General features: G+C 36.3%; 1 protein-coding gene across 4 annotated transcripts in view; it reads left to right on the top strand.

Moving 5' to 3' along the window:
* Positions 1–17,030, top strand: part of UBN2 (ubinuclein 2) — an 84,812-nt gene that overhangs the window by 63,517 nt on the left and 4,265 nt on the right. For 3 of the 4 annotated variants that reach the window (XM_068549544.1, XM_068549546.1, XM_068549545.1), the window contains one exon: positions 1,477–6,214. In XM_068549544.1, the coding sequence (XP_068405645.1) occupies positions 1,477–1,526 (50 nt within the window). In that variant the 3' untranslated portion in view covers positions 1,527–6,214. Of the gene's footprint in view, positions 1–1,476; positions 6,215–17,030 lie in introns of those variants that run through there. The other variant, XR_011074727.1, reaches the window with a different exon arrangement.

Here is a 17,030-nt window from a genome sequence, read left to right on the forward strand (position 1 = left end):
AAAGCTTCTAGCATGGTACCTGGTACATAGTAAGAGCTCAGTTAATGTTAATTTTCTGACCTTATCTAGTCTAAAGACTGGGGTCAGTAAACTTTTCCTATGAAGCTGCAAATAGTAAATAATTTAGGCTTTGCAGGCCACATAGTCTATCACAACTACTCCACTCTGCCATTGCAGTAGGAAAGCAGTCATAGACGATATGTAGCATGAGTGTGGCTGGGTTCCAATAAAACTTTATTCATAAAAAGAGATGGCAGACCATATTTGGCCCACGGGCCATAGTTGCCAAACCCTGGTCTAAAGAATTGCACAGTCCAGTTAATATGAGTATTTTATTTTGGTAATTAACCAAAGCTTCTTTGAGCAAAATCCCACTCTGCCATTTTATGAATTTAATTATGCCTCAAGTCAAATCATTTCTGTCTACAAATGCAAGGGTATAATACCTCATTATAAAATAGAAAAGTCAATTCCTTAGATGTTGTCACCAAGTTCATTTTAATAATATTCTGTTTATACAGTTTTTGAAATAACTGTCTTGTTTCATTGATACATCTTTTCTTCAGTGGAGGCAGTTTTTTTGTTTTGCTTATGTTTCAGCCGAGTAATTTAGGTTTCACACGAGTGGACTTAGCATTGTGACTTTTGTGGTCTCCTCCAGCCTTAAGATTGTTATTGAATGCAATAATTTGTTCCTTTACACCTGTGAATTTCTGCCCTTTGTGCCTCCCTCTTTTTCTCTCAGGCCTGGTGGGGGCTTAATTTTCCTTGCTAAGGCAATGAATGATCTATTAGAGATTTTCTCTATATTCTATTGTCTCTCGAGGTCACTGGGCCCTATTCGTGTCCAGTTTAAGTAGAGTGATCAACATTTTCCCAGTAAAAGTTACATAGCCATATGTAAAACTAGAAACCATTGTTCCCAGTAGCAAGCTTTCCTGCCTTTTACAACTTTTGCCAGGTTAGGACTAAAACAAAGACTCAGCTGGAGTTTTCACTACCAGTGTGGTCCAATCATTTACATAAATAATTGAGAGTTATTAAATGCTGTGTCATGGCAGGAAATTTAATCTCGCTTGCAAGAAAATGAAATTGACCTTGTCTTCTAAAGGAATCAAAAAATGTGGTAGGTCCCTTGAAGGAGGCGGATTATGTCTTTTATGTTTCTTTATAATCCTCACAGCATTTGACACAATTTACAGTGAGGTAGATAATAAATACTTGTTGAAATAGTATTTTTAGGACACTGAAAACCAATTAAACCATAGTCATTTGAGGTAAGAGGATCATTCTTGTTGAGTTTTTATCTCCTTTATGTTCTCAACCTCTATGATGCTATAACATGTAAGGTACGAAAGGTTATCTTTTTAGCAATCTCATCATCCACGTGAAAATTAAAAGTTAATTGTTCTTGTTGCTTTGTTTTTATTTTTTATTACGTGCCGACCCATACCAATTAAACATCTCTTTTCTCAGATGGAGGCCAAAGTAAAGGGGACACTAAATTACCACGGAAATCTCAGTGACTTCCCAGCAAGCAAAGGAGATGACACACTCGGCTGGCTGATGGAATCTACCTGATGGAAAAGTACTCATGTGGTCATAGGGCTGCTGTTCTGTCGATGTTTACATTCTCTCGTCCCAAGCACTGTGGTGAGGAGGAAAAAGAAAACATTACTTGAGTAAAGCCAGGTGCAGAAGGAAGAAATGCTTTCGTGCAAAGTTAGTGACCTTTTGGTCTTTTCTAAAGAAAGACAAAGTTACCATATTAACTGACTTGAAAGAGACTCAGTTGTCAAACCCACAGAAATACAAATTGGATTTTTCCCGGGGGAGGAAGAAGGAAATTGAGGATTTGGGTAAACTCCATCCATCCTGGGGGTTGGATCTGAACGCTTGTAGACATAATTGCATAATAAAAGACAATATATCTGAAATTAGGCCAGTTTGTCAGGAGTAATGATCACGTCTGGGTGGACCGTGCAGCAAATTTGCCACAAAAAAAGTTAATGACCCTATGTCTGATACAGACAGTAGCTGAATATAAATCATGTACCCTCAAAAATCCTGAACAAACTTGAATCTTCTCCAGTGTGTAGCAACTCCTATGTAAATCAGTGGACTAAAGATGCTTCAGGAAAGTCATTTTAGCACAGTGATATATATTACATTTTTAAGTCAAAAAATTGAGCCCGTTGCTCTGAACAGACAAAACTTAGATGTTCCCTTTTTGTAAAAGGGTCAATTACATCTTCCGTTCAGAAGCAGGTACTTAACTCTCTTCTTCAGGTGATTTGTGCATCTGGTATTGACTGGTTGATTCTTATTTCCATTCTTGATGTTAAAACGTGACTGTGTTCACATTTTCCTCTTGAGAAATGGGGATCTTTGATATAGGGCTGTGGCTTTGGTCCACTTAGCCTTTGCAGGCCTGCCAGTATGAACTGTAAATTTCCCCCAACATCACCTCAGGTTCACAACGTCTCCTTCTGTTCTTTTAGCTAGTGGTATTTCAGGTGATTATTAACTATTGATATAAACAGGTATAAGTGTGCATTACAGTGCTTCTTCATTGGTCATTCAGATGGCATATATGTATTTTTTTTGGAATTTTGAAGATGGTATTTTAAAGGGAAGAATTAAATTAGGATCATTATGTGTACAGGGGATTATTTTTATAACAATCATAGTGTATTTTTACTCCCTATATCCAGTGTAGTGAAATTGATTTGGAGCATTTGGGATTTTAAAGCTTTACTAATATTTACTCAGAGTATCGATAGGTGAGTAAACCTGCAGATAATAAGACTCCGTTATTATAGCTTCCTCATGCAAATAGCATAGTCAACAAAGGACGTTAAGGGAGAAATTTATGGTTATGTTTGGATGCATTTTGTTTGGGTTTTTATTCACCTCATCATTGTTCTAGTCTCTCTTTTTTCTTCCTATTTAGGCTTCTGAATGTTTTCAAACTGTACTCAAGAATAGTGTAAGCTTGATCCATTAACAATGACAGACTAACCTAAAAAAACCAGCATCAGATTGGTAGTAGCAAGATTCCTTGCATATGTTTTCATTACAAATCATCCTGTTACGTTTGCTCAGATAAGGGTATTAACCAGGCCCTTTTTTTCCTTTCATGAGCAGAAGTTCCAAATAGCTTTAGGACTGTGAATAAATGAGCACAGATCTCTTAGATCTGTAAGCCTGTATTTTGACTTCAGAGTCACATTGGCTTGGTTATAGCAAAAAAAAAAAAAAAAGTTAATAACTGAAAACTTTAGTTCTAAGAACTTGTTACAGTAAGAGGAAAGGATTATTTCAAAGGAATCATTGATATAATTACTTGCCTCTAAGAATTTAGTTTACCGGTAAAGCAAATAAGAATGTTGTATCAACCCTGGTGGATATTTTGGAAGGATATTGGGATGGTGCCGATAGGTTTGACTTGAATTGAGTATGTTTGATTAAAGTTTGTTTGGTTTTTTAACTAGGGACGCTTACCCAGTTCTTGAGTTGTTCCAGTGTAGCATACCTCTTGCTTTTATTTAATTTAGAAAAAAGAAGTCTTTGCTAATCTCTAGGAATTTTCCTTTGGGAAGCTGCCTTTGTTTTACTTCCCATACCAGGAGAGAAGTCAGAATGCACATTAATCTCTCTTCCTGAGGATAGTTGTGCATGTATTCATCTGTATGTGTATATCTGTACACATATATTTATCTATATATAAGTTCATTAGGACTTTCAGTTGAGGAGTAACAACTTTAATTTCTTTAATCCATCAACTCTGAATCACGCCATGTGAAGATCCCTGATGACTCTGTCTTCATTAGAGAAGAACAGGATTATCAGTTCTTCCCCCAGTATCGTTTATAACTAACCGGTAAAAATAACTGAAGGCCCTTGGCTCTGAGGAGTTCTCATACGTGGAGATTCTGTTCTTTTCTCTTCGGTCTTGATTCTGCGTCACTGCACCACATTTTCACTACCTTAATCCACTCCAATCAAGACTACCCTTTTATGTTGTACAAGTGAAACCAACATCCTTATATTTCTTAAAAAGTATGATCAAAGAGTTACTACATGTAAATACCTCTTTCTTTTCTAGGCCATAACATTGAAAATGGTGTCCATACTGTACAGTCACCTATTTTTACAGTTTGTCTTACTAAAATCATACATACAAATCGGTTATTTTTTAGCACAGAGGCTTGTGACTCATATTCTATTTTTGCACTTGAAAGTCAAATTACGTTATTTTTTAAAATGGTGAGTAATTTGGAAAGGATATAGAGCAATGTGTATTTCTGAAGAGCATTAGCAACATCCCAGTGTAAAAGTAATCAGCACACAATGATGTCCCATTCAGCGGGATTCTTGATTCAGGAAAAGTAAGCTGTTTTCAACTGTCTCGTATTTTAAATTGCCTTCACTGATGTATAAGCTGTTACTGTACATACAAGTTAATCCTCAGTATTCACGAGCAATAACGAATGGTCAGCAGAGCTGTCTCCAGAGATAGCAGAGCTGAGCCTCAGTTGGAGACTGAGAGCAAAGTGTCAAGCTCCTTCAGAGCCTCCACAATAGATGTAAGCAATAATTTAATTATAAGTCGATTATAATTCTTTCTCATATGCTTCTGAGATCAGAGGGTAAAAGAAATCATGATTTTAAAGCAGCCTGAAGAAATTAAGTTTTGGGGAAAGAAGTGAGGTTAATCTGAAGTCACAAAATCTTGAGATTGAGGCAATCAGAGGATTGTGTTAGTACATTCTTTCATGCCTACCACCCCTTTGATGGATGCTGTTAGCCCAAATTACATTTTTTAATATCAGAGAAGCTGAATAGGGTTTATCATATCACCCAGGTAGGAGGAAGAACTGGGCACACACACGTTTGAATGCTGTGGGTTTGACACCTGTTTGAAAACAACTTATCTGAAAAGATTTTTAACCCAGGATTTTTTTTTTCCCAAAGCAGATCTAACTAAATTGTTTACTACCCAGGTTTGGAAAGGGCAGACACCTCTAATCTTTCTCCTCTCGTTGCCCTCTACCACACCCCTTTCCACCTCTACTTGGTTCAAGACATTTTCTGAAATGGAATTCTACTGTTATTCAAACTGCCATTGCTTATGAGAACGCTGTGTCCCTTGGGATCATCTCGTAGAACTCCAGTTATCTATCAGATTTGCTGCTACATTTGTAAAATGAACTTTGCCTGTAATGGTCAACTTTAATCTAATTTACAGTTCTTTACTTCTAGGAGGTTTTGTCATATAATTTGGCCCATGTATAGAATTAGGATACTTTATTTTAGGGGTGTACCATAAAAGCACACTGGTCCCTGTATTCTTTTTATCATCATTTAGGTTTTGAATTTTTGTTTGCTTTTTTTGTTCGTTGATGTTTGTTTTGCCTTGTTTTAAATTAGAAGAGTGAGAGAAATCTGTAATCTGTAAGGCCAAACTTGAGAACTTGCCCCGTGCTTCAGCACTGTAGTTTCTGCTGACCTTAATGTTCTCAAAAGGGCACTTTTACTTTCTCTTGTGCATGTATGATTGTTTTTTTGTTTGTTTGTTTTTGTTTTTGCTTTTAGGGGGCTTTTGTTTTTGTAATAGTGATGTGGAAGAAAAATGCAGTAGTAGGTAAATGACTGATTACAAACATGTTAATTTTATTTTATAAAATTTAAGGGGAAAGGTTTAACTCTGTAGATCGTTTCTTAGCTCTGGTAAAATGGCTTATATTACTCCTCTAAAACATACTCAGTTCAGGCCTTTGTCTTTGTTAAGTGCCTTTTTTTTCTTTCTTTTTTCCCTTCTTTTGAAACTGTTCTCAGATATCCTAAAGTACAGGCTAATACGTCAGGGGATTCAGGAGGAAGAATCTCAAAACTTGCCAAGATCATGTCATGCTATAATATTCTTCCTTTTCCTTATATGAATATGGATATATGTGTAAGATACATACATACATGCATACATATATATATCTGTATATATATGTATACATATGTAATATATATACAAAACTAGTAGCTGCTGTACCACTGCATCCTTTCTGAGCACTCCCCTATTAATGCTTGCAAAACTGCCTTGTTTATTCCATTGCTTTTAGTCAATTCAAATGGGTAGATTGGGAAATTGTCTTTTCACAAGATACTATTTTCCCCCTTTGAATATCTGTTTGTAGAAGTCAACAGCAACAACAACTATAACTATATATATATAGATAGATATATATATAGATATATAGATATAGATACAGATATAAATAAAATAAGTCAGTTATTACAAGTAAAATAAATTTAGTGGACTCATTGACTATTCCTGGATGTAATCCACTACTCTGTGCCCTTCAAACTTGGCGTGCATAATACTAGAGAAAGCATTGGAATAACAAGAATCTTAGAGTCTTTCTGGGTCAAGTTGATAAGGTACACAACGGCAGGCAAGACTAAAGACATGGGAGAGCTAGAGTTAGAACCATGGTATTGTTTCTGAGTTTTGAAGGAAGTTAGCAACTTTGTCAATATTAAAAATGCATCATGTTTTCTTCTGGGAAATAATTTTTGAAGAATTCATATAGCTGCATATCTGTCAAAAGGTTAATAAACTTAGAAGTAGAAAAGACTTCAGATTCTGAGGAAAAACACTCATATAACCCATAGCATTCTTGAGAGAGCTTCAGTTTTCTTATTTGCCAAATAATTACATTTGGCTTAATACGATTTAATGGTTATTTATGTTTCTCCCTTGAGCAAAATAACATAATATTCGATAGCTAATATTCATCTGTTTCTTGTTGAAAACAGATGTGACATGTTAAGGGAGACTAAATTGAACCAATCCTCAAAGCCCAGTACAGATATATCTAATAAATGCCCCCTTTTAACTACATTTTAACTGAGGAGACTGGTGGCCAAAAAGGAGAAAGCAGAGGCTCCTGGTAGTGTTACCTGATAGCAAGACTGTTATCAGGTGGCCTCAGTTCAGGCATGTTACTCTTGAATTACTGTGTTTAGGGGGAATATCATTTAACCTTTGTGCCTCAGATTACCCATTAGAAAATTGGGTATAATAATATTCACCTACCTCCCAGGGATATCAGAGACTTTTTCAAAAATATTTTGAGTTTTTCTAAAATGTCCTATATAATTAAAAAAGTATTATCATTTTCCTGCAGAGGCTAAAAAATGTTTCCCTATGATGGGTATAAAAAAGTACCGTATGATTTTTAAGTTTAAAAAAAAATCACTGGAATTCTAATTTAGATACATATTTGTTATTTAAACATATTATATTTGTGGTTGGATAAAATGCTTAGTTTCAGGTTAATAAGTGGGGAGGGGGTAAATAACACTAAGTTTCTCAATTATAAGTAGATTTTTTTTTAGCCATTTATGGTATTATTACACATGTGATTTTTGCCAAGGTTGTGGAGCTGAAGCTAGCTAAAGCTTGGACGATTGGTTATTGGAGTTGATTAATGATCCCAAACATTTTATCTGCCTCACTTTGCCATATTCTCAGTCTGATTTCCTTATATTACTTGTTTAGTGAGGGATAGCTAAACTTTTAACTTTCTAAGAATGAATGGGAGTCTCCTCCTTCTTGTAAATTGAGATTGTGTACTCTTGCTGTAACTATAGGTTTATCCAGCTTTGCACTGAAGGGGCAAGCACTACATACAGTCAGCTGGGTGTACTTTTAGCCAGTCTACCTTTGTAATTTATGCTTCTTCAACCGTGAAAGAGTTGGAGCCATCAACTGCTCAGGTGGTAGGAAAATGGGAGAGGGGGGAGGCAGGATTCTTTTCCTATAGCTGGGGAGGGGGTGGGGAGGGCGGGGGTAGAGGGAAACATGTTTTGCTCAACTCCAAAGAGGAAAGGAAGGTCATCTTATCCTACCCTCCACTGGGTATATTAAGCAGTAATACATAGAATTTTCCTTTTATCATTGGAAACAACAACAGGAAAAAATGGATGCCACCTCTCTGAGCCAAATGCTTAGCAACATTTGTTAGGGGGTGTATGTAGATTTAAATTGTAGCACATATTCAGGGTCAGGAAAGAGAATGTAGGGGGATGAGGAACAAATTATCCAGTGTAAGTGAGTCAGCAGAAAGCGCCAGGCCCAAGCAGACAAAGCCTCTGGGTTAATTCCCAGAACTGGCTGAGGCCCATTTAATCTCTAGCATAGGATGTTTTTCCTTAAAAGTCACTTTTTGGTTTTTTTGTTGCTTTTTCCAGATAAAGCCTTAGTTAGTAGCCTCTAAATATCAACTATGCAGATAAACACACAAATTTTCCACACTTTTTCTCTTTTTTCCATTCTTTAAATAACAGATGTTAATTAAGACTTCTACCCAAAGAAATAAGGCATAAGGGTTTTGTTGAATGTGTGTTTGTTCCTCTAGGGAAAATTAATGGAAACATAAAAATAGAGATATTTTGTGTGTTCATCTATCCTAAAATGTGAACTTTATATTAAAAAACTAAGTACAGATACTGGTGCAAACTGTAGTTAGAATCATGGCATGTCTTTGGGTTGTTAAGATAAAACCATCCCAGTGTTCAATTCTGAGAAAGTTTTAGATTCTGTGGCACAGTGTTCAGGTTTGTGGAGCTAAACAGATGGTCAGACTATAATTAAAAAGTAGCTTTGAATATTAATGTCAAATTCTTACTATTTCTTCATTTTCTTTAGTCTTCATTCTTCTTTCCTCTAGTCTGAGCTCTTCAGTTAACCATTCCATCAACCAATTGCTACACTAGAATATAAGTTGCTAAGAGTCAGGGGAGGAAAGGTTAAACTGTCTTTCACGTCCTTTTCTCACTCACGTTGGCCATCTATGCTGTGTTCCCACTGAATTCAAAAGTAAAGACTGTAGGCATTTCTAGGAGACTGTTTACATCCCAGCACAGACTCAGACAGGGACTGGTAAGATTTTAATCAGACTGCCTTTGAATAACTTAGTATTAAATTACATTTTTCTCAGATACTCCCAAAGTACCATTTGCTTGAAAGTAACTATTTGTGATCTTTATTTAATTTCCTCATACTGTAATACTTCTTTTTTCCAGCCTTTCTTACATATGTACATTTTAGATCGGGTTAGTACTTAAATTTTGGACACTTTTCCGAACTGTTACCCAAACAGGTCAAGAATACTTCTAAAAATCTCAGTAGTAAAATCAAAGGGGTCTATATGTCTAGAACTTAGAGTCATCACTGGTGACCTGAATTATTGTTCTCTTCTCTGTGTTAAAAATAGATTTCTCTACTATATAATGTAGTAGTAGCTACATTGCATGGCTTCCTCAATACTTTTCAAGATTATTCAGAAGAGACACAGACCTTTGTTAGGGCTCTTATTTCACATAATACTCTGCCTTGCTTATTTTCATTACTTCCCCTGGAATAAACCTACTTTGCAAAGGTCTGAGTCAGATAGGCCATGTGAATCCTTAGTACCAATTTTATGTTCCTCAGAAAACTCTCTATACATTATTTGCTCCCATTTGCCAATAATAATATAATTCTATTTTAATCTAGTTTTAAAATATTTTGTAATAAAGCACTAATGGAAACCTAGTTGAAATACAAACAAGATGATTATTACCTAAGATAACTTGGAGATACTTCTGTTTTTGAAGTTAACAGCTCCATCTACCCACTAAGCACATTTAGGAGTCAGCAGTAACCAAGACCAGCCAAGTGGCATGTTTTTCTGTGTGACCACCTGCCCTTTATTTGTCACATCTCAGCTATATTATATTTTCTGTCCTTGCGGCCATAAACTTCCCTCCTTTTTTTGCTTCTCTCTTCTGTTTGCAGGGGTAGTGTGCCCTGTGCCCACATATTGGGTTTTCTTTCCTGTACCTGTGAAATTACCAAGAATTACCCCAATTTTGGCCAGAGGCATTAAAAGAGAAGTTATTCTCAGTTGATAAATGTATTACTATTTTATATAGGTAGTCAGAAAGTTGACCAAGTTTGGCCAACTTTTAAAATCCTGGCTATGCTTACATAATTAATTACATATACCTTCTGAGACCTTCAGATAAGCAAGGGGCCCTTTCACCAGTAGAGGTAGGTTTCCAACCTATACGTAATTTCCTGGCCAGCCTCCAGAGAAAGGATTCAAGCTTTGTACTGTTCTTTTGTTGGCTGTCATTGAAAAACTATATTATAGAATGTATCAAAAATATCTAATTGTTCTTAAGAAGAGTATGTAAATCTGGAGCTTGCCCTTGTTTGTTGCTCGCTGAACATTGTAAAGCTTAAAAGAAAAGGAAAGGAAATCTCTGGCTGGTGAAAATTTTGTGCCCCAAATAACATGTTGATCAAAGTCTACCACGGTAACCAAGTGATGAGTGTTTTCTCTTTTATTACAAGCAAGAAAATTTATTTGCAGTTGTAAAAATTATTGTGGGACTGCAGGCCTATTTGCTATAAATGATTGGAAATAAGGATTCTGATCTTTAGTCTGGGTTAAGCACATATTTCCAACCCTTGCGGTATGAATTTTCATAAAGGAAAGACTTTTGTTTGGTAACAGAAGGAAAAACAGGACTTATTTATACAGTGAACGTTCACTCTGTAGAGGAGCTTCCCTCCAGTTACACATCATGTTCTCACTTTAGCCGCCTCCACACTTGATATAGATGCCAACATGTTTTACGAGTCTTGAAGGAAGGAGCCTACGTAATTGTTGCTCCTTCGGGTGAAAGGCCCTGGTTACTGTACTGCATTTGTTTATAGGGAGGTGTGTTTTTGCTAACTTGAAGGGATATACTGTATTTTAAATAAGTGTGTGACTTAATATTTTGGGATTTTTTTTTCCTCCTTTAAAACTGGACCTGAACACAGCTTTGAGTTGATATTTGTAATAATCTCAGGACCTGAAAGATTGTAGCATTTAGTGTGTCTTAAAAATTATGTACTGTACCAGCCATGGATTTTTGTAAATATACCTGTCTCCCTTTTTTGTATTATTTTAGTAAAAAAAATAATAATAAATTTAAATAAAAGGGGGTGGTGACGACATGTGGATGGGTGTGGGTATGTATGTGTGTGTGTTTGTATAAGGCTCTTTTGAGATGAACTGGTGCTTGTTTAATTTCCGGCTCTAATGAGAGCAGGAATATGGACAAACTGCTGCTACTGAACCCTGCACTGAGCCTAGCTGTTTCCATTTTATTTCCTAGTGATTGACCAGGAAATGACTAAGTTAAATTCTTCTTCCCACTGCCATCTTGCCTTTGAATTCTCAGTTCTACACACTTTTTGAACTTTAATGGTAAAGCTTTCCAAACTTTGGGTGGTTTGCTGGTCTGTAGTTTTTAAAGAGCTCTTGTCACTATTTTCTAAGAAGAAAGAAGGACAGGTAAATTTTTTTAACCAAAAAAAAAAAAAAAAAAAAAATCACATTTCATAAAATCCTGTTGAATTTTGGACATGTGAGAGGACTTGAACATTCCTAAATGTGGATCTGTGAATTTAGTAAATTGACCCCATTGATATACTCCTTCAGTGCAGGGATTTTTTTTCTTTTTTTTTCGTAACAGCCTTGCTCATATTCCAGGTGTAGCTAAGCAAACCCCTGTTTTAAAGCAGGAGCCTTATTTGATTAAGTGTAGATGTTTTCCTGTCTATCCTTTGTGACAGGGCCTTTTACATGAGTGTTTTTTCTTTTTGTATGTGTTATGTGTTTGTTGTATTAAATAAAGAGGAATGTACATATTATTCTCGTGTCTGTTGTATCATTGGACTACCTTGGATTTTAATATCTCATTCTTTCGGTGGTGGTTGAGTATCTCGTGCCTGTTTCACACTGTGCTAGGCGCTGTGGGATACAGAGGTTAGGGCGTAGTCCCCACCCTCCATATATTTACAAACAGTTTGCAATCACATGAGAAGTTAAAAGACAACAGTTCAAAATTTATCACAAAGGTGTGGTCCGTGGCCATCTGACATTTGAGTTCAGAGCAGGGGAGAGATTGGATTGGAAAGATCTGGGGAGAATTGTCAAGTTGATGGCATTTGAACTGGGCCTCCAAGAATGAGTGGGATTTGGCTGGGAAGGAGGAAAAGGGAGCATGCTGAGCGGAGTCAGAAAGAAACAGGAAGGAGGCCAGGCTGCTATGAGGTAGACATTGGGGTGAGTAGGAGAAGCCAGACTGGAGGAGTCTGGAATGCAGGCTTACCAGGTTCTTCCTTCAGGTTATAGGGTGTGTGTGTGTGTGTGTGCCTCCAGGGTCAAGGCTTGCAGTTGTAGATACAGGAATTAGTTGCATAGGTGAGCATCTTTTAGTCTTGTGGAGGACTTCTTTAGGAAAAATATTGTTAAGAGAAAAGTAAAAAAGAATTCAACCTTAGAAATCCAGGTAGAGTGTGGGAAAAGGATGAAAAGATAGAAAGCAAACTGTCAGAGAAATTGAACGGTTTCGTCATTTGTAAGTGTATATGTGCATAGAAGATACAGAAAAGAACATAAGCCCCCAAATATAAGAGTGGTGGTACTTAAGTGTATTTTCAGTGCATTGTCATCAGGATGAAGAATTTAAAAGGCATGGTCCTCATGCAGGGAGGAGGGTAGGCTGCAAGTGCTTTTATGAAAAACTAGTAACATTTAAGGAGAGTTTTGTAAGTGTGTTCTTGAGAGTAACAAGAAATCTGTAGTTAAATAATAAGACTACACTTAACTGTGTTGTCACCATCTTGTAAATGTGTGTTAACATATTAAAGGTGCCATTATTAAACCAGATTTTTTAAACCCATAATTTCCTCAAGCTTATTTGACCATGGAATACTTTTTTTCATGTAACTTCAATTAACATTAAATTATATAAGGCATGTGAAGCACTTAGCATAATGACACATAGTAAGTACTAGGTAAATGTTAGCTTTTATTATCATTCATACTAGTTCTGTTTTATTATTTATTATATAGTATATATATATTCTTAAAGTTTTTAAGAAGAAAAAACATGGCCCAAGGAGTTAAGGATTTCAGAATAACCAAGTCAGTTTAGAGAGCCGAGAAGTAAGCAGGTAGAGAAATGCAACCAGTTCTCTAGAGTTGAATGAGGGACAGGTGTCCAGAAGGGGGGCTGGTTCAAAGGAGTATAGAAAACTCCGAAGCAGGAAGTACGTTTTACACTTGTCCATGTAGTCAAGAAACCGTCTCAGACCTTAGCTTTGGCACAGAAAAGAGTGTGGCTAGTTAAGAAAATCGACAACTGTAGATGGAGCTCGAAGGCAGAAGTTAACAAATTGGTGATGGAGCTACTTTGCTTTTACAAATTTATTCTAAGGGGAAAATGGCCTTGTACAAAGGTTTCTGTAGGAGTGTGTTAATCTGTGTTGCTCATAACAGTAAAAGTTGGAACCAATCTAATGTGCTAGAGGGGATTGGTTAAGTAAATAAAAATAATACTACTAAACAAAATTGTTTTAACATAAGAAATGATCAAGATGTCCATGTATTAAAAGAGCAGTTATAAGTGTTAATGCACATATATAGGCACAGAAAAAAATATATGGGGGGACGTACACGCCAAAATATAAAGATTGGTGAAATGAATGCTTTTTTCTTTGTCCTTTTACTTAAATGTATTTTCAATGAACATGGATAACATGAGCAAGATTTTTGGTTTTGGGGTTTTTTTAAGAAACAGTAGGTGGACTTAGTTGAGGAAAAGGGGAAAGAAATGGGAAGGAGCCTCTTGCTGTCTCATCACTGGGAGAAGGGAAAAGAAAAGAATTTATTTCTTCCACTCAGACCCTGCTAGATCCCAAAATTGGATCTGGCTTAGAGGGAAGACACACCTGAACTGCTTGATTTAAAGTAAATATTTTTCTGGAAAAGATTATTCTTGCACTTAGTTAAAAAGAAAGTACCAAATACATGATTATACAGTGAACGCAAAGCGTCTTTCCTAACCATGGCCCCATTTTCCTCCCTCAGACCAACCACTGCTACCAATTTCTCCAGTTAAAAGTATACATATGCATCTGACCTTTTAACATAAATTTAGCGTACATATCTGCTCTACCAGACCTAGCATTTTTTTCTCAATTATCTTGGAAATTATTCCACACAGTACATAGAGGTCTGTCTTATACTTTTTGACAGCTCATAGTATTCCATAGTTATAGTACCATAATTTATTGTATCCATTCTTTATTAATGGGCAGTTAGATAACTGTCACAGGTCAAATTGTGATATCCTTTAGGTATTTGCAGTCTGTGTATGCATATCAAACCAACAGTCAAAAGTTTGTTTTGTAATGCATAATAATGACTAACATTCCAGATTTGAAAGTTGGTGTCTGGAATCTGTGGCATTGCTTCATATCTATGTAAAGCTTTGAGGAATACTTGAGAAAATAAATCTTTTCTAAAACAGAGTTTTGAAAATTGGAAGTAAAAGAACTGATTCGAGGTGCACGAAGGGTTGCGTTAGCTTGCAGGTGGGATCATGAGCTTTTCCAAGGACAGTGACAGCCCCCTCTGATGCAGGTATCATCTAGATGATTGCTCTTCCTCATCAATATGTGCCTTGACATGGCTTGTTTTCTCTGTCTCTGTGTATAGTTACCTCTTCTGTGTCCCTGTGTCTGACCTTTCACTATTTCCCACTATCTTTTTTCTAGTAGGGTGGCACAGCATGCAGAATAGGCTGACATTAAACAGACTTGGGTTCTCAGGTCCCCATTATGAAGCCGTGGCACTTTAGACAAGATGCGGATCTCCTTTCAGCCTGTTTCCTCATTTCTGCAGGGGTAATTCCCAGTGGTGGGGTTTGTTGTTGAATTAGAGACAAGATATGGCAAGCACCTAGCATAGTGCCTAGCACATAAGAAGAGCTAATGAATGGTGGCTACTATTATCCTGTCTCTTTTCTGCCTTTTTCTTCTTAAATTCGTGCTTCCTCTTGCTCTCCTAATTTCCCCAAATATAGAAGTGAAACCAGTGTTTTAAAAAATCTTAAAATACATATATATATATTTAAAAGTACAGGAGTGGATAAATATCAGTTAAAATTCTTTCATCACAGGTGTCAAACCCCTGGCATAAAAAGTAAAGGGAGACTGCTCTAAAAATGAAGTCTATCAAACAAAACAGTTAAGGGAATCTTTCGATTCATATAAGTGAGCCTTCTAGAGGTAAACCTAGTTTAGGTAAAGCTTTATAGGCTGGTTCAGTGTCACCAAGAGCCAGCCATCTGTCTCTGCCCTGGCATTCGAAGTGTCAGGTTTCACAGGTAGCAGCCCTCTGACAACTACTGCCTCTCCCTTCATAGCCAATTGGCTGCTGCATTTCCAAACTGTATGTTAGTATGTGTTGTATATAGTTTATTTCTGCTTTATTATACCTCAAATGCAAAGCAATGCATTAATCATGTGCCTCAATCCATAGCACATGGTTTTCATCACTTAATACAAGATCTCATTCCCTCATTTTATTATAAATTAGGTTTCTCCTTCCTTCCTTAGTCCCCACTCCCTCTGTCCCAAAGGTACCCACCCTTACTCTTTTGATATGTGCCCCTTGTTATGCATGCGTCCTTCTAAAACTTGTAGTGTTATTTTGTGTGTATGCAGTTTTAATTTATATAAATGGTCCTGTGCTATAAATTGTGCTGTTTTCTACTTTTCTCACTTATATTGGTCCACGTTGCTCTCTGTACATCCTACGTGTTGCATAGTATTTCATATGATGCATCCACCACTTTCTGCATATCCGTCCTCCTAGAGGTGGATATCTAGGGTGTCTCCAATGCCTTATTACCATGAGAAAAGCTACAGGTAGTCTGCGAATTGCCTGTTCATCTGTTCTCATTCTATTGCATTTTCATCTTTTTGTTGTGATAATAATCTCTTAACAGTTTCAGACATGTCAGATATTTTAGTCTATTACCTGTCTTTTTAACTTTGCCTATGCCATCCTTTATTGACCAGAAAACCTTTTTTAATAGTCAATTTTTGTCTAATTTATGTTTTGAGGGGTTTGTTATTAAATATTTCCCTTCCCCTAGATCACAAAGATATCCTCCTACATTCTTTTTGAATATTCGGTTTTTCATTTAGAATCCATCTGTTGTCCATTATACCTTGTATAATGTAGGGGTCCAGCTTTATTTTTCTTCATTTAGTGGGCCAGTTTCTTCCCAGCACCATTTAGTAAGTCAGTATTTCTCCCATTAATTTTTGGTGCCATTTTTATCATATGTCAAATACTCATATATGCAATGGTCTATTCTGAGCTCAATTCCATTCCATTGTTCTTTTTATTTCCATACCAGTATAGACTTATAGTCTCCCTTAATATTTAGTAGGCAGAGTCTCCCTCTTTGTTCCTCCATGTTCACTCAACTAATCGTGAATTGTTACTCTTCTATATAAATTTTAGAATAAAATCTTCAAGTTCCATACAAAAAATCTAGCTGAAATATTAGGATTGAATTTAATTTGTAGTTTACAAAGAATGGAATCTTTAATGTTAAATTACCTCATTCATGGTATATCTCTTCATTTATTTAAATCCTCTTTCATGCCTTCTAGTAAAGCTTTTAAATTTTCTCTGTAAAGGTATTGTTTGTGTATTGATTTCTAGGTACTTTATAGTTGTAGATTTTAAGTATGGTATGTTAATCTCTATTATGTTTTCTAGTGACTTTTGCTGGGATCAGGGAATGCTATTGATTTTCACAAGTTGCGTTTGTATCCAGCAACTTTGCTGTACTCTCTTATTCTAATAACTTGTCTGATTATTTTATTAACTTTTCAACTGAGTTAATCATACACTCTACAAATAATGGCAGTTTAATCTCCTCTCCCAGTTTTTTTCACTTTTTATGTCTTATTTTAGAGCATTAGACTCTTTAGTAATTACTATGTAGACAGTAGTTGGGAAAATGCCATCTTTGTTTCCTTCTTTCTTTTTTTTTTTTTGGCCACACTGCGTGGCTTGTGAGATCTTAGTTCCCCGACCAGGGATTGAACCTGGGCCCACAGC

This window comes from Eschrichtius robustus, chromosome 8, assembly GCF_028021215.1.
Source record: "Eschrichtius robustus isolate mEscRob2 chromosome 8, mEscRob2.pri, whole genome shotgun sequence".
Lineage (NCBI taxonomy): Eukaryota > Metazoa > Chordata > Mammalia > Artiodactyla > Eschrichtiidae > Eschrichtius > Eschrichtius robustus.